General features: G+C 39.0%; 1 protein-coding gene, 1 long non-coding RNA gene and 4 other non-coding genes across 6 annotated transcripts; 2 read left to right on the forward strand and 4 right to left on the reverse strand.

The window, feature by feature from the left end:
• The first annotated feature begins 622 nt into the window (after nucleotides 1-622).
• On the forward strand, nucleotides 623-695 carry TRNAE-CUC. Its single transcript has one exon. It is a non-coding gene; the product is annotated as a tRNA-Glu (tRNA).
• A 51-nt stretch (nucleotides 696-746) lies between these two features.
• TRNAM-CAU lies at nucleotides 747-831 on the reverse strand. The gene is given in 2 exon segments: nucleotides 747-782; nucleotides 794-831. It is a non-coding gene; the product is annotated as a tRNA-Met (tRNA).
• A 4540-nt stretch (nucleotides 832-5371) lies between these two features.
• On the forward strand, nucleotides 5372-5444 carry TRNAE-CUC. Its single transcript has one exon. It is a non-coding gene; the product is annotated as a tRNA-Glu (tRNA).
• Nucleotides 5445-5493: 49 nt separating this feature from the next.
• Nucleotides 5494-5581, reverse strand: TRNAM-CAU. The gene is given in 2 exon segments: nucleotides 5494-5529; nucleotides 5544-5581. It is a non-coding gene; the product is annotated as a tRNA-Met (tRNA).
• Nucleotides 5582-6292: 711 nt separating this feature from the next.
• LOC110887355 (major allergen Pru ar 1) lies at nucleotides 6293-6917 on the reverse strand. Its single transcript, XM_022135046.2, has 2 exons — nucleotides 6734-6917; nucleotides 6293-6579 (listed from the first exon to the last, which is right to left on the reverse strand). Exons 1-2 carry the CDS (start codon nucleotides 6915-6917, stop codon nucleotides 6293-6295), a joined length of 471 nt encoding a protein of 156 aa, XP_021990738.1.
• Nucleotides 6918-10752: 3835 nt separating this feature from the next.
• On the reverse strand, nucleotides 10753-12622 carry LOC110891160. The gene is made up of 2 exons (XR_002565066.2): nucleotides 12412-12622; nucleotides 10753-10989 (listed from the first exon to the last, which is right to left on the reverse strand). It is a non-coding gene; the product is annotated as an uncharacterized LOC110891160 (long non-coding RNA).
• Nucleotides 12623-18497: the final 5875 nt, after the last annotated feature.

Below are 18497 nucleotides of genomic sequence, written 5' to 3' on the forward strand. Positions count from 1 at the left end.
GATGCCGTTTATTTTGATAAAGAACTAAGGTGTTATGGCCATAATTGTTTTTGTTTGAGAATTACCTTATTAAAAAGAACCCTAAATCGGTAGTTTAACCAAAAAGTTTAGTCTTCGTTATCTTATAAAATAGGCTCAAGCTAAGTTCAAATCGTGCACAACCCTATTTATTTCAAACCTTGTTTGGTTACTTAACCGAAATTAACCAAAACCGAACCATAACCGACTTCATAACCGATTAACCGTAACCGAAGTTTGGTTATGGTTATGGTTACCAAAACTCCATAACCGAACTAGCGGTTATGGTTATGGTTAATAGTAAAAACCGAACGAAACCGACCCATGCACACCCCTAGAATCTACCATATTAAGTAAGTGGATACAACTTGTCACTGAAACCAACATACATGACTTCAATTGAAGTGTTCTCAAATTTTCTTGGCTTTATCTTTTATAGTTACAACAAAGTTTTAAAACCAGAGTCTCTCCAAATTATTTTAACGAATATTATCTATTTTGAGAATAGGTCACAGGATATGTTTGTTACCTTTTGACCTTTTTAACTCCAAATATAGTAAAAACTATCTTTTAAAAGGAAATAGTTTAACATATCAACCAGCATTCCGTTGTAGTCTAGTTGGTTAGGATACTCGGCTCTCACCCGAGAGACCCGGGTTCAAGTCCCGGCAACGGAAACTCCTTTTTATTTTTGGCTCACAACAAAAAAAAAAGAGAGAGAAAAAGAATGGGGTGAGAGAGGCTCGAACTCTCGACCTCAGGATCACTCTACTGCTATGAGACCTACGCGCTAGCCAACTGCGCCACCACCCCTTATGTTTATGTGCATCATTTTTCCATTATTTATCTAGTCATTTCCGTTAGTGTATATATAAACTATGTAACATGAACCCTGAACACAACCCATAAATATTTTGTGTCAAAACATTAACCTTAACTTGAACACACTTGACAGTCAGTACTCGTGGCTGAAGAAGAACTTTACTTGAAACTTAAGGGTCAAATTTGAAATTTAAAACGTTTGTTTCAACCTGGGAGTCTGGGACAGTTTAAGAGTCAAGAAAACTACATTAGATACAATACCCCTATTAATAAAAAAAATTGTTTTGCTACGGACTCATGTGAACTATGTGTATCTTATTTCAAAAGCTGTGTTTTACATATGCATACAGTTTTAGACTTTTAGCAGTTAATGAACTGTCAAATAACAAGCTTAGAGCTCTTAGTTTGAATATACGTGATATGCATACCATTTTCTTATTGGTCAAAATGTCAAATGAATCTTTCTTTTGTTAGATTAGTAAGAGCCTTTAAGGTTCAATTTTTGAGTCAAATTTTATTGAAGATGAGATCTTTATTCATAGAAAACACTTGGGAAACATAAAAGGGCCCATATATGGGTACAACACAAAGTTAAAATTGAGAATGTTTAAACATATGCATCCGGGTTTTTGAGGAGGTAGGCTTCCACAACCTTGTAAAGCCCTAAAACCTTTTCTTTGCCCACCTTTAGTTCTTCTTCTTTGATCTCAAAATCACCATGTGTGTAGATAGTTGTCGTCATCTTGGAGATCCAGCCCTATTTTGTGGGTTCATATGGAAAAAATTAGTGAAAACCTTGTATGTAGAGGGGGCAATCTTGACCCAAAGGCTTCTAAGTGGGTCAATTTGGGTTGCTTTTAAAATTATATGGGTTGGTTTGGGTAAGATATTTTAACTAAATGGGTCACAATGGGTCACTTAAAATTCCATCTTGTTATTTTCGGGTCAAAGCGGGTCGACAACATAAAAGAAATGGGTCGATGTGGGTTAATGTCTTAAAGAAATGGGTCGATGTGGGTTAGTGTCTTAAAGACGGGTTTCGGCACGACGCGGGTTTTGGATCGGAACGGGGTCGGGTTTCGGGCTGACACGGGTTTCGGATCGCAACGGGTTTTGCGCCGACACGAGTTTCCGCACGAGACGCGTTTCGGGTCGGAACGACCCGAACCGTTTCGACGCGAACCGTTTCGACCCGAACCGTTTCGACGCGAACCGTTTCGACCCGAACCGTTTCGACGCGAACCATTTCGACGCGAACCGTTTCGACGCGAACCGTTTCGACCAGTACCGTTTCGAATTGAACCGTTTCGACGCAAACCGTTTCGACGCGAACCGTTTGGACCCGTACCGTTTCAAATCGAACCGTACCGTTTCAATAATTGAAGTAGATATACCAATGTGAGATTTGTTGTACACGTCGATTGTAAGTTTAAGAAAATCATGTATTTAATCTTGAATTAGGAAATTTTTTTGACACCAGGGATGTACATGCATTTAATTTAAGGAACCAAAAACACATCTAGAGTGTATAAAAGAAGTTATACCTTTAAGATCTGATTTCTCTAAATACAAGAATGCTAGCGAATGAAATGAATGATCAAGAAACAAAAATAGTATTATCAGATAGTATCATACTACTGTCCTTAGACATTCCAGGCCTAAGCCCAGACGGAGGCATGACAAAATTTGGCGAGTGGGTCGTCTACTGTTACATTGCTACACGAGACTACGAGAGGCACGACAAAATGGAAGAAGGCACTCTACTCGGTTATGCTCGTGACGATATGGTGCACGACAAAATTTGGCAAGTGGTTATAGTTTGATGTAAACCTTTTCTAGTCATTGCTCGCTGTATCAGTGTAAGCATGGCCTCAGCTAGCACCTAGCTGGTTTGAGGCTTTTTTGCTTGTTTTGGTGTTTTTTAACCGACCCGACCCGAAACCCGTTCTGACCCGGACCCGTTCTGACCCGAACCTGTTCTGACCCGAACCCATTTCGACCCGAATCCGTTTCAACCCGAACCAAAACAACCCTTTTTTTAATTGACCCGTTTCGACCCGAACCCGTTTTGACCCGAACCCGTTTTGACCCATGACCCAACCCGACCCGACCCGACCCGTTTGCCAGGTCTACTTGTATGATTTGGGAAAATTAGTGAAAATATATCAAAACGAACCCACTGAAAAAATTTTTGGATCCGCCACTGGATCAAAGTGTACTTGTAAGTGAAGGCCTTCTCGTCGATTTCATCAATTTGGTGCTTTGCGAAGCCTGCGTACAAGACTTAGTTCGTGTTTAGTTTTTTTTATCACTAATTGGTCAAATGAACAAAGTTAGTTAAAAAAGAAACCTGTTAAAAGGGCTAACAGTTGTGCGCGCGCACACACATAAATTGTTTAATCAAGTTGATCCTTAAATTCTTTAATCAAGCTGACTCATATTAGAACTGGTTATCGAACATGCCACATATATTCAACCGTTGACACAATCACGACTTGTTTGACAAGAGTTTTTTTTTAACATTTTCGGAAATTAATACCTTTGAGGTTACAATTGTATAACCAAGAAAACGAGTTACATTGTAATAATAAAATTTTACGTTAATTCTATTTTACGTTTTAAAAACTTCATAGAATACCCAATTACCGATTTTATTTATGACATACAACTTATTTGAAAAACATAATAAAAATGGGTTTAACGGTCCAACTGGATTGACATGAACAAGAACCATATACCTAAATGCGTTCGTCGGTTTGACCCGAAACTAACCGAACCCGTTTATACTAAACCTAACCCCGCAAATTTTGTGTTAGGTTGGTGTCATATTGGGATGAGTAATACTTTAGTCTTTAACTTGCTTAATGCTTCCGACGCCACCGTCACCTTTCTGTTATGAGTTTGTATAATTATTTTTTTAGCGTTTAGTGCATCACGTACATTTCGTTAGTTAACAACATTGCGTCAGTTATAACCTGTTTGACTCGTTTCTATTATGAGTTTTACCAGTTTGACCCAATAAAGATAAAAAAAAAAGTAAACATTCTTCACATATTATTGCATAACATACAACCTCCTTCTAAATAGAGTAAACTGCCATTTTGGTCCCTGTGGTTTGGGCACTTTTGCCATTTTAGTCCAAATCTCAAACTTTTTACATCTGGGTCCCTGTGGTTTGCATTTTGTTGCCATTTTAGTCCAAAACCCAAAAACCCTCTATTTTGACTGTTGAAAGCTGATTATTTTGTCCTTTAGTGCATGGGCATTTTGGTCATTCTGATTTGCTCTTCTAATAAATTAAAACAAAATTAATTATATATTATATATATAACTCTCTCTCTCACTAAAACACAGATAACCACATACACCACACCCTCTTCTTCTCTGCAAACCACATACACCACACCCTCTGCCACTCTCCTTCTCTGATAACCACACACCCACACCCAAATCAGACATAGCACCAAGGAGGAACTACAGCGACGACATAGATCTCCGACAGTGGTAGGATAAGGTGACGGTAGTGGAGAATAGTAAACCGATTAAGGTTTTTAAGGTTGGATAAGGCGACGGTGGTGATGGTGTTGTGATGTAAGAGAGAGAGAGAGAGGGGCGGTGGTTGCAAGGGGTGCGAGAGGGTGGTGGCAGGTGGTGGTGCTTGGCAGCGAGAGGGGATTCACTAGTGACCGAAATCCAAGGGTTATCAGGCAGTTCTCAGGATTTAGGTCACTTAAACAACCGTTTGAAACAATCAGAGGACGTAATTCGATCACAGGCCGCAACGTTTGCGACATGTCTTACTCGAATTGATCCTTCGATTCATTCCCTAGGCTATCTCTACATTCTGTAAGTATTATTATGGTGAATTTTAGGAGAATTTAGGTTTTGAATGAGTGTTTTTTTCATGGATAATGTGTATTGATGTTGATTGTTGAGTGGTGGTTATGGTTGTTTGTTTGTTTATTTCTGTTGATTTTGTTATGATATTAACTGGTGTTGATTTTGTGAAGAATTCCTCACCACCAAAAAAAAGGGATCTGCCAGCGGTGTGGTGGAGAGGAATCCAGGGGAGAAACAGGATGCCGGAGCGCCGGACTACGGTGTTTGGGTTAGGGTTTGGTGTGGGGTGGGGTGAAGATGATGAAGATGAACTTGAAGTGATGAACTGGGGTGGGGTTATGAACTGCTTTTAATGGGTAAATAGATATTTAAGTTAATTAATTTAATTACTAATATGTTATATTAACTTTAAATGGACAATTTTGTCCCTGCACAAAAAGACAAAAGAACCTGCTTTCAACAGTAAAAAAAAGAGGGTTTTTGGATTTTGGACTAAAATGGCAACAAAATGCAAACCACAGGGACCCAGATATAAAAAGTTTGAGATTTGGACTAAAATGGCAAAAGTGCCCAAACCACAGGGACCAAAATGACAGTTTACTCTTCCTATAAATATTCAACGTATATAACTATTTTAACATCAAATGAAAACTTAATTATTTATTTATATAATCGATTTACCATCACATCATCCGTTGTAGTCTAGTTGGTTAGGATACTCGGCTCTCACCCGAGAGACCCGGGTTCAATTCCCGGCAACGGAAACCACTTTTTATTTTGCAGCACACAATATATTTAGAAAAAAAAAAAGAATGGGGTGAGAGAGGCTCGAACTCTCGACCTCAGGATCACTCTATAATTGCTATGAGACCTACGCGCTAGCCAACTGCGCCACCACCCCACATGTGCTTTTGTTAGTCCAAAACTTATTCAAGGTATATTTCGTCCAAAATTATATTGTGTATTTGTGCTACATGAAACTGGAACTCAACCGTCAAACACATATCCATCATTCTGAAAACCATATAGATCCAGTCATCCAGACATCATATATGAAACCCGTTTATCTAAACAGTTTGTAACAGAGTTGAGAGTTGCAACCGGTCGTTGAAGGTTTACTTGCTTTTGCTCATCATCTTGAGCTGTTTTCGTGCCACACTATTACATGGATCGACGAGAAAGCCTCATAAGACAAAGTTGTTAATAAGTCTAATTTCATTGGCTCATTGCATGTGAACTACCCTCATCTTTGTTCAGCAGCTGTGTCTCGCACATGCGCTATTTTGGAATGCACTGAACCTGATTTAAGTTCAGATCTTCATGCTCACCGGGACAGTCAGATGATGAAGTATCATGAAGAGTTCATTTCAATTTCAAAACGGACTCTTTTATATATAGTGTTCAGTGATCACTAGTTCACCACAGTGATATGTATACCATTTTTTTATTGGCCAAATTGATAACTTTTTTTGTTAGATTAGTTCAAGAATGTGTTAAGAGCTTTCAACTTTCAAGATTAAGTTTTTGAGTCAAACTTTATTGATGATATGGACTTTATTCAAAGAAAACAAAAAAAGCCGGAAACATGGGTACAATGTCAATATGAGAATCTTTAAACATATGCATCAGGGTTTTTGAGGAGGTACGCTTCCACAACCTTGTAAAGCCCCAAAACCTTTTCTTTGCCGGCCTTTAGTTCTTCTTCCTTGATCTCAAATTCACCATGTGTGTAAATAGTTGTCGTCATCTTTGTGATGCTCCCACCATCGGATGAACCCTCAAACTTAATATCATAAGATACCTTTTCAATCTTGTCTGATATACCGTTTCCTTCAATCAAAGTGTACTTGTAAGTAAATGCCTTCTCATCGACTTCATCTATTTGGTGCTTCGCGAAACCTACATACAAGAATTGAATTAAACAAGAAAATACACAGGAAATTAGTACTTGAGGAGGCCCAGGTGACAACTTTGACCAATCAACTTGTGAACGTGTTAATTTAGGTACGGATCATATGACAATGTTAGTTAAGCGGGATAAATATTACTTTACCTCCGGAAAAGTTAATCTGCTTAATGCTTCCGGTCCCACCATCACCTTTGATAAATTCGATGCTTTTAATAGCATCCGGCAAGAGTTTTGGCATTAAAGTATGCGAGTCAAGAATTGAGGCCTTGAAAATTCTGGCTGGGGGGACGAGTGAAGTGTGTTCATCAGTATATGTCAAGACACCCATGATTCCGAATTTTCAAGGTTAAAACGATGTTTAATTGGTTAGTTTGAGAGTGTTTTATTAGCGATGAAGAAGAATGGTTGATGATGGTTGTATTTATAGGTTCAAACTGGTGCAACTGTTTGGTTAGATATTGAAATGATTGTTGTACACATTCTATCTCTTGTCCACATTTGAAATGGGCTTAGGCATAATGAAGCGTATTAATCAAACAAAATTGAGCATAAGTCTCAACAATTTATTTTGGTTTTAATTTTAATATTTTGATAATTATTATCATGTATCCATTTTATCGGCTTTTAATGTGTACTTGTATGTGAGTGCCTCTATTTTTTTTTGAACGGCCAACAAACTCAATCCCGAGCACTCTCGGGGCACCCACTGGACAAACGGAATACTCCGAGAGTAACCGGAGTCCACCACCAATTCCGGGGAAAACCCGGTAACCCACCCGCCCGTAGGCACGACAGTGAAATTACCGATAAAACCCGTTTGGCTCAAGGATCCAACCCACGTTTCCCTGGGTCTCCTATCATTGTCCACCAGTGTCTCACTCTGCACCTAGTGGGAGTCGAACCTGCATCTCTCAAGAGAAATGCAAGCCCTCCACCACTTGATCTAGAGATCATTGGCTGTGAGTGCCTCTATTATTCGGTCACTCCTACATACAAGTATTGTTGAAATATAGGCAATTCCCTAAATGGCAATTATATATAAGTAGTTATATTGGAAATAATGTATAATGTTTTGTTTTATTTTGTTTCATGTTATATTTGGCTGGATTGTGCTAAGCATCATGTGCTGGGCTGAACATTATGGGCTGATAAGGAATGAGCTGTTCGTGGGCTAATAAAAGTTAAAGGAGCTGATGGACTGGGCTTGGTAGATGCAGATCAGATGCTATGCAGTTTAGGGTTCGGATCTTTTCGGGTCCCTATATTTGTGTGTCTTTTTGACACAATTCATTAATTCAATCAACAGTCTTCACTTTACACCTTCTCGTGATCAATAGCTTCTTTATATAGGTAATTTGTGACCCTTCGGACACGAACACTGTCCACGATGTGCATGTAAGGGAGCGAACTCTTCCATAAATTATGGAATTAATAACCAAGATATTATACCAATACACTGATTAAATGATTGATTCGTCGTGTTCCGATTTGGAGCAAGGTATCACCATGCAAAATTTTTCTCTCTTTATACTCCTAGCATCGTTTTCAATACTTCATCGATGTTGTCTTAGTTTTAACACGTGTGAACCGTTTCACTTTTATAGCATATGTAATTCTATATAACATAAATGACTTCAATGGTAGTGGTTTGCATTGGACCCCTCTTTATAGTTGCTGCAGGATGATCGGATACTTTCCGGATCGTAAATGAATTTAAGGAATTGGGGTAAATTTTCTTAACATATTGTATAAGTTAAATTTATCATCTTTCACATTCGTTGGGTATGTTTGTTTTATATTACTAATTACATATGATGGTATTTAACAAGCAATAACCTTTCAACCTCTTTTTAAAACCAACTGAGAAAATATATATTTCTTAAAGAATGATCATGAAGCTTCAATTAACCTTTATATAAAGTTGAAAACATGTTCTGTTGTAGTCTAGTTGGTTAGCAGTGGCGGATCTAGAAAATCCGCCAAGCGGTAACGTTTTATAAAAAAGCGGTAACGAAATCGAAAAAACGTCAAATTTTTCCAAAATTTACACTAATTTTACACTACCGCCGGAGCGCCAAGCGGTAGCGGGCGCTCCCCCTTACCTTGAAGTAGATCCGCCCCTGTTGGTTAGGATACTCGGCTCTCACCCGACAGACCCGGGTTCAAGTCCCGTCAACGGAATACTTCTTAATATATATATTCTTGGCTACCTCCTAACTACATTAATCTTCCCTTTCCAACCCTCATAAGTTTTTCTCTTTCGTTTCAACTATTCCTCTAGCAACAAATTTGAAGGTCAAATTACAAAAAGAAAACAATGTCGTCATCTTGGATATGGTCCCACCATCGGGCAAACCCTCAAACTTACTATCATAACACACCTTTTCAATCTTGTCGGATATGCCTTCTCCTTCAATCAAAGTGTACTTGTATGTCAATGTCGTCTCATCAATGTTAAACCAAATATTTAATTGTCATAAGTCAAAGGGTTATTATTGTAACTAGTAGAATATATATAAACCTCTTTGTAATCAATATTGAATTAATGAATGAAATTATGAGTTGATATGGTATCAGAGCCTATCAACTTGTAAACCCTAAACAACCCCCACTCGCCGTCGTCAACAAGCTGGTGATCAACCTGCAATCGGCTTCAACTTCTACAACAACCAAAAGGTTGCCGTAAAAAAAGTGAGGAAAATTGCTTTTGCAATTTAGTGCCGTCAAAACAAAAGGAAGTCATCACCAATTGGGTGATTTCGAATAATCCCACAAAAAAAAGTGAAGAAAATTGCTTTCAAAACAAAAGGAAGTCATCACCAATTGGGTGATTTCGAATAATCCCACAAACAGGGAAGGTAAACCAGCTTTCACCTACGAACAATCAACCAGCTAAGAACAATCAATCAGCTTCCACCTACGGCGCACAATCAACATCGGCGAACAATCAACACCTACGAACAATCGGCTACGTCGTCCTTCATTCATCTGACGAACAATCGACCTGCAACTTGCCTACCTCAGGTATCAAAAATCACTGTTCTTACTCATCATGACAACGATTACTGCTTTCAGCATTCAAGAACGTACATCCCATAATTCCCACAAGTTTGCATTCAATCTTACACCAAACAATTATGGCTACTGGAAAGCCATGATGGAACCATTTTTAAAGGCCAATGGATTATATTGTTATGTTGACAATACATTATCTTGCCCGGAAGAGAAAATTACAACTAGTGATGCTACTACTACAAACCCTAATTTTACAAACTGGATTGCTAATGATGCACACATCCGCATGATCATTATATCCACCGTTTCCGAGTCTTCGTTTCAACACATCTAAGGAGACACGGCTCGGGAAGTGTGGTTAAGTCTAGCACGTGCATATGCTCCTTCGAATTCATCTCATGAATTCACACTAAAAACGCAACTTTTAAAGATTTCAATGAAAGATGGTGAAAAAGGTATCAATTATCTCAGTCGTGCTCAAGAATATGCAACGACTCTTGCAAATATTGGTGAACCCGTCAAAGATAAAGATCTCGTCATGCTTACTATAACCGGTTTACGTGAGGAATACCATGGTTTGAAAAGCAACCTTCTTGCCCGCTCCCCACCGGTTCAATTTAACGAGCTTCACGGTCTGATTGGTGATCATGAATATATCACTCGGTCCACTGTTTCTTCATCGTCGGCCTCTCCACAAGTCTTCAATGTTACCACTGCCGCAACAACTACTTCCCAGGTCCCCGATTTAGGTTCGATTCAGCAGCAGATTACCAACCTTCAACCACTACAAAGAATTCTGGCAATAGCGGCGACTTTTGTCGCCGCTAATACTCCCGATTGTCGCCGCTAATAGTATTAGCGGCGACTTGTCGCCGCTATTGAGTCGCCGCTAATGAACCGTTGCTAATGCTTGTCATGTCGCCGCTAATAGTATTTGTCGCCGCTAATTCCTTTAACTTTTTAGCGACGACCTTTGTTTTAGCGACCACTTCTATGGTCGCTAAAGCTATAGATGACACATCAGCAAATATCATTTGCGACGACAATGTCGCCGCTAAAAGTCAAAAAACCAATTAGTTCTTTTTTTTCTCGCTTAATCCCAGTTTTTGCAAATAACCGTAACCTGCTGTTTCTTTTAATTTTCCATATGCAAACAATAATTCAAACAATTCTTCAAACAAACCAAGTTTTAAACATAAAACTACAACAAAAGTATTTTGTTTGATTAAGTTAAAGTTTTGAAACCCCTAAGTTCAATACAAAATACATCATTCTCCCTCCTCATCCGTGTCATTTTCGTTGTCTTTTCGTGATCTCTTCTTATCCATAGCTTGGTACAGTCGTTCCATAAATCTCGGGTCTTCAAACAATTCGTCAAAATATTCCTACAAAATAAGATATACAGTATTAGTTTAACAATTTAAACACTTGCCGAAGCGCTTAATATTATTAAAAGGCAAGTTCCAGACTACAATTATCCACTGTGACTCAAAACAAAAATGCAAATATTTATGGCACCTTTTTGATCCAACATTTCCATGGCTAGAGGTTTGGGACTAATAACCATGTACCAACTGTATTGATTTTTGTTAACTGTAATGGCTGATTAGTTAGTAAAATGGATTTATAATAGACAAAAACAATATTGTAGACAAAAAAATATTATAGTGCTCGACAAACTACACTATTACGTTTAAATGGTGGAAGATGTTGTGATCAATTATGAAGCTTCACAACTTCATACTAGAGGAAACAGCATTACTAGAGGAAACAGAGTATGCAATCTTTTTTTTTTTTTTTTATCTAGATTAGGTTTAATACATTTAAAACTAACACACACACACATATATATAATAAAATAATTCGAGCAGCTCACGAGCTCACGAGCCGAGCCAGGCCTAGCTCGGGCTCGGCTCGTTTACAAACCGAGCCGAGCCGACTCGTTTGAAACCGAGCCAATTTCGAGCCGAGCTTTTTTCGAGCTATTTTCGAGCTATTTTCGAGCGAGCTTGGAGCAAGCCACGAGCCGCGAGCTTTTTGAACACCCCTAGTTGCTTATCAAAAGACTAAAAGCATAACCATAACAAGTTAAACACAAAGATTGTCCCAAACAGCACTAATAGATAATATCACAGATTACAAAAAGGAATAAGGGAGATTATCAATTATCAGCTAAATCTAAACATGAATAGTGAACTACATATCAAGCGGAACATAACTGCAATCATAAAATCGCTAAAACATATCATTTATAGCAAACAACATGACGAAAACATACAATACTAATCAATCAACACCTACACGATCGTTAGTTCAACAATCAGTCTCAAATACATCCTAAATTCCTCAACAACAAACCTCACTCGAAGACATGAATGCTAAGCCACAAATCAAATTGAACATAATTACATTATTCGAATGTTACCAACCCGGACCCGTTTTAACCCGACAAAATTAACCCTTGATATACAATCACTTTTTTTAAAAGACATTTTTTTAACCAACCCGACCCAACCCGATACCCGTTCTGACCCGAACCCGAACACCCGTTTTGACCCATGACCCGACGCAAATAAAAAACCCACATTCCAAATACAGTATATGTATTTACAGTATATGATTGTCTTCCAGTTTCAAATACCCACATAGAAAACGATATATTACATACTGTAAATTTAGGGTTAGTATGTTTGTTTGTCTTCCTCTTTCAAGTCATCTACTTTACAGTTTCATTGTTGGCAAAAAACTACACAAATTATCAACATATGCACTGAAATTGCAAAAAAATTCGGATGGATTATACGTACCGTCGAGTGGCGTCGGAGATTAAGGCGAAAAGAGATAACAGTGCTCCGGCAGAGTGAAGGTGGTGCGGCGGTGCTCCAGCAGAATCAAGATGGTGCGGCGATGCTCCGGCAGACTCAAGGTTTTCCGGCGACGGTGTGGTGAGTTGTGGTGTGAGAGCTGTGTGCAGATTTCATCTTGGAGGGAGCATTGCCGCTAAAATGGATTGTGAGCTTTTTAGAGATGCTTTATTGGGATAAACCCTAGTCATTGGATCAGATAAGCAAACAACGGTCCAGATCTTTTGTAAAGCCTTTCACCCGGATCCAGACCTTTAGCGGCGACTTTTTAGATGTCGCCGCTAAAAGTGTCGCCGCTAATACTTGGATTTCTTGTAGTGAACTTTTGGCAAACCAACTTGCTTCCATAACTCAACCGTCGGCATCACCATCGGCTCCTCAAACAGACTATGCTAATCGGTCTGCTTCTTCAAGACCGACCCGTGGATACGGTCGGGGCCGTGCGTTTTCTCGCGGGGGCCGTGGCCGTGGTGGTTCACAAGGCTCTCACCAATTTGCTTGGGCGTCCACTCAAAATATGGTTTACGGTCATTGCAATAGGTGCGGTATTAGTCATATTCCCTCACAATGCCCGAATCACACCGGCTCTTCTCGTGGATCACCTCAAGCGAATTATGCTAACTCTAAGGCGGGCTCATATACTACTTGGACATCGGATACAAGCGCTAATTCTCATGGTACTCCTGATCTTGCTAGTATGGACAACTCGGACGTCTATTACGGTAATGACTCCCTCTATGTTGGTAACGGTAACTCTCTTCCAATTCTTCATGTCGGTTCAAAATCCTTTTTTACCTCAAACAAAAACTTACAACTTAACCACATACTTCATGTCCCGGGCCTACAACTAACCTACTTTCTGTTCACAAATTTTGCAAAGATAATAACGTTTTCTTTGAATTTCACACTTCTTTTTTTTTTTTTGTTGTGAAGGACGAGGCTACTGGTGCTATCCTCCTCATGGGCCCTAGTGACCAGGGTCTCTACACCATTCGCCTACCTTCTTTTCAACCGGTTTCCAAGATGGCGTTCACTGCTTTTCGAGCTCCATCTTGTCACACCCCCAAATACCACTTGCGGAAACACCGTGGGACGTGTGACGTACAAGGATCTAGCCACCAATCACGTTGAACTCATAACATTATTTCAAACAAAACTTTCATTCATTAAAATCATTGTTACAAAACATAGTTTACATTTCAGCGGAAGCATATTACATTAATTAGAGTTTCATAACCCAATTGTACAAAAGCCATTTGACGCGTCTCATGATTCCATACAACTCGACCCATGACCACTCCTGCATCCCAGATAGCAAGTTTCAATGACATGTACCTAAGGCCTGCAAGACGCTGGTGAGTTCATTGATTTGTTAACCGTTCGTTACCGATTACTGATTCATTTATGTTGATTGATGTGCGTGTAGCGTGATATATTTTTATGTATATTTTTAGCCCTTTTTAACACTTTGGTCAAATTTTAAATTTATAAAACACGATATTCTACTAACACTAAACACACATATGGGCAAGTGCACCCATCGTGAGCGTAGTATAGTGTTGGTAAGATACCGAGGTCGTCCAAGGACACAAGCGCTTTTAGTACCGGTTTATCCTCAACGTCTAATCAAATCAAAAGTTTAGAAAAAGGTTTGAACATGAAAATAAAAACTAAAATGCTGAAAATAAAAATAAAATAAAAACAGATAGACAAGATGAATCACATGGATCCGACTCGCCTTTAGTGTAACCTTTGATTATTTTCGCACTTTTGCACCTTTTAAGAGATTATCTTAGTTATTGTAGTAGGCCCCTCTTTTGAAGGTGACGTTACCCTCAACCCAGTAGTTTGAGTCATCAAGGATACAATCCTAAAGGGTTAGATTATTGAAAGATAATTAATTAAGTTATTAATGCATAATGTGGTAGGCCCCTCTTTTGAAGGTGAAGTTACCCTCGGCTAAATAGTCTGAGTCAGCAGGGATACAGTCCTGAGTAGCCGGGTTAATATATTAATAATAGTTTACATATGAGGGGATCAAGAAATTCGGACCCCCGCCATCCAATACCAGTGGGTATTGAAAGAGATCCTACTAAGCTTGACCCAGGTCCTTGCAGGATCTATACACTGAACAAGGCAAGACGCTTACCAAACCATTCCCTTAACCCCCGACCAGGTAGCCAACATATCTCCATATAGACCGTGGAGATATGAATGGTGAAAATCTTTTATTTTATATAGACAGTAAAATAACGCCAAAACACCATGGACAAATGATAAGGAAGTTTCACCTTCAACATAAGAAACTAGTTATTAAAGTCATTAATACATAACCAAATAAGAAGTGCGAAAAGATTAAAAATAAAAAAGTATTACACTAAATGCTTGTCTTCACCAAGTGATGTATGAGACTTAGGCAAATATGGCCTTTGATTGTCGAGAACTCTTACTATCAATCTTGTATCCCGAGACTACTACACACACTCTATGATGGATGATGGATGATGGTGGTGGATGATGGTGTTGTGGTGGTGGTGGAGTATGGGTGTAGTGGGAGAGAGGTGGTTTGCCAAGTGATGATTTGCAAGTGAGCCAAGCACCCCTATTTATAGCCTGCACAGAAGCCCGGACACGGCCCCGTGTCCATTGGGCACGGCCCCGTGTCTACCCGTCTTCTCTTTCTTCATTAAATGCAGTTTGTCTGCATTAGTTGACCACGCCCCCTTGTCCGCTAGGCACGGCCCCGTGTGCAGAAGCGTATCTGTACTATCAAGATTTGCTTGGATTCTGCGAATCTTTGCGTTGACCACGGCCCCGTGTCCGATGGACACGTCCCATGTTGGGTGATAGAAGCTTCTACTGGTTTGTCTTTTCTGCAGACACTTGGCCACGCCCCCGTGCTCATTGAGCACGGGGCGTGTTCAGCCTCCTGTTCTCTTGTTTTTTGCTTAGGAAGATGTTGTCGAGGGGTCGGGCATGCCACGTTTATTCGTTTTCTTGTATTATTGTTAGATTTGGCTGCATTTTTCTTCTTCTGTTCATTTGAGCTCATATAATCCTGAAAATACAAAAGGAAGACAAAAGCACACTTTTCCAACATTAGTACTAAAAAAGGGTTAGTTTTATGACTCATTTGATGTAATTTATATGTTGCATTTTACACACATCAAATACCCCCACACTTGAATCTTTGTTTGTCCTCAAGCAAAACTCTTTATAATGTGGCTTACACTCCCAAATGGAATGGGTAGAAGAGAAGGTTTTTGGGCTTGTCATATAGTGTCAGGATTCCGAGATCTTTATTAGGCTTTATTTTTATGTTATTTACAATCCTATTCGTTATGATTTATTTAGAACACTACATAAGAGAGATTATTTATTTGGGCATAACATGCCTTTTTAAATTTCCATTTATATACAAGTTCACATTCCTCACGGGAGATCACTCAGCACTCGGCCAAAGATGTATTTGTGAAACACTCGAGACCGGCATGGAACTTACTTCTACCATATGCTTGCCAAGCAATCAATCCTCCTCCTTTTTAACTATAAACCTTTGTAGATATCAAGAGGACTTTGGGGAAGGGTTAGGCTTGAATTAAAGGTATGTGGTTGGGTTAGTGGTTAGTAGAAAAGGGCGAAATACGTAAAAAGCGCCGGTTTTCGTAAAACTTGTTGTTTTTGTGACTTTTTATTTCAATGAAGCATTATTCAAACAAGCCTTCTTTTGATGAGCTTTGTTTGTTTATTGCTAACTTCATTTTTCTTTTCTTCTATATTTTTTTGATAAGGAATGTCACATGAAAAACCGAGCTTTGTTACTAAAATAAAGGGTTTAAAATGAAAAAGGGTTTTGGTGGGTAAAGGGTGTTTGTTTTGGGTTTAGAAATGAAAAGGTTTAGGCTCAAAGGGGTTAACTAGGGGGATTGTGGGTAGGTGGTTAAAAAAAATAATAATGGTGTTGAAGAAAAGGGTTAGTCCTGATGCCTCCATCATTTACTTACTTGGGTTTAAGTTGGTAAGTGATATTCGCTAATTTACACATATTTTAGTCCCCCGTTTTACCCCCATTTTATGCGTTTTCGGCCGTAAAACCGTCATTCGGATACTTAATTATCTACATTTTAGTTTACAGGCCTAAAACAGCATACCAGACGAGATGATACCAAAAACGAGGACTTCCCCGACAAAACGATGAAGCTGCGAAGATTCTGTGGAAAAAGACTGACCTGGGCGTTTGGCACGGTCATGCGGCCATATGCACGACCGTGCATATCCGACAAACCAAGAAGATCCGGCAAAGAACCGAGCGTGCAACTCACCGTGCAAGGCACTGAAGGCAAGCCCGGTAAGGAACGACCGTTCCCGATCAAGAACGATCGTGCAGATCCGAGGTCAAACATAAACCCGGAAAAGAACGACCAAAGAACCGAGCGTGCAACTCAAACCTCGGAAAGGAACGGTCGTGCTAAGCCAAGAACGACCGTGCATGACCGAAGACCAGTCAACGATCTGTGACGTCATGCAGTATGGTGGCCCACCACCAATAATGCTTAAAGTGCACGGTCGTGCGATCGGAAGAACGGCCGTGCAACTTCGAAAAAGCATTTAAACAGAACAGCACCATTTTATTAGTAACTCTGGACATTTTGGGAGCTCTGCAGGCGATTTTGAGGCTCCGAAGGCTGCTGCTTTCACTCGGATTCAAGCCACATTGCCCGGTTTTGCTCATTTACTATCCAGATTCTCATTCTTATGCTTGTTTATGGTTTGGTTTCTCAAATCTTTCCATACTTTTGTTATATTTCAAGCATTTAGACTGATTATTATGTATTAATGTAAGCCTTTGGGCAAAAACACAACAATCCCTTGCTTGATTAGTATGTTAATCTATGTTTGTAATGACATTTTGAAGTATTTTCTATGATTATCTTTGATGATTAGTTTGCAACCTTGTTATTGATATTGATTTCTTGATTATAAGTAATTGTGTTGGATGATTGGTGCTTGGTTAGGTAAGATAGTTGCAAAATGAAGCTTATTTAATCATGTATTAGTAAACTTTTAATTTGGTTAACTAGTTTAACTTGGTTAAAATGTAGGCACCATGATACTCTAACGGGTTAGTGGTTTAATAAAATGCAATTATTATTAATCAAGAGAGCTTGCCCTCATGGAAGGACTCTAACGGGTTAGATGGTGTTGTTACGAATTCTTGCCATGATTTGTTAGCTTAGTTAGTAGTTTCGGCCAAAATTGCTATCTTGGTGAATTTATGTGCAAGATTTGTAAAATGAACTCGGTTGTGATTTAATCTAGTTTATGCTTGTCTCGGTGGTTGCATTGTGTTTATCGGTGTTGCTTTCCTTGATTAAGTGAGGTTAGAAAACTCCTAACGGATGACTAACTTATTTTTAGGAGATTTTTGTAGACATTAATCAATCGCACGTTAAAGAACAATTTTAGGTGGTTAAAGTGTGTTTATCGTTTTAACTTTCCGAATGATTGTCATGTTAGGATTCCCGAAAGGGATACTAATTGTCTCGAAATGGAAAATTGACCGAATGCTTCTAGTGCCAAAACTGACTTAGTTGACATGCTGCGATTGTGTATTAAGTAAGGCTATTTATATATAATTTACTATGTTTTATAAGTATTTATTTATGCTTAGTTTAGATTAATTAAAACCAAGACAATTTATGTTTTTACCGGTAATTTAGTGACAAAGGTCTAGTATTATTTCTCCGCCCATTTCCGTGGATCGATACTTGGTTCTTACCGATACTTTACTACATATATGACGGGGTACACTTGCCCTTTCGTGTGTGTTTTGATGTAAAAGTAATAATCACTTTTATAAATTTAAAACCAATTCGTGTGTAAATTCATTGTAAAAATATGTATAGTCGCGCACGTACCAAGTTTTTGGCGCCGCTGCCGGGGAATGGCGAGTTTTAGGAACGACCCGAGTCATTGTGTTATCGGCGTATATACTTGTTAATATTTGTGTATATTTTTCGTGATTGTTT

Source organism: Helianthus annuus, chromosome 11, assembly GCF_002127325.2.
Source record: "Helianthus annuus cultivar XRQ/B chromosome 11, HanXRQr2.0-SUNRISE, whole genome shotgun sequence".
NCBI lineage: Eukaryota > Viridiplantae > Streptophyta > Magnoliopsida > Asterales > Asteraceae > Helianthus > Helianthus annuus.

Coding starts and splice junctions, on each gene's coding strand:
- LOC110887355 (XM_022135046.2), bottom strand. CDS start 6,917: ATGGGTGTCTTGACATATACTGATGAACACACTTCACTCGTCCCCCCA. Junction 6,580..6,733: donor GCAGATTAACTTTTCCGGAG/GTAAAGTAATAT, acceptor TCTTGTATGTAG/GTTTCGCGAAGCACCAAATA.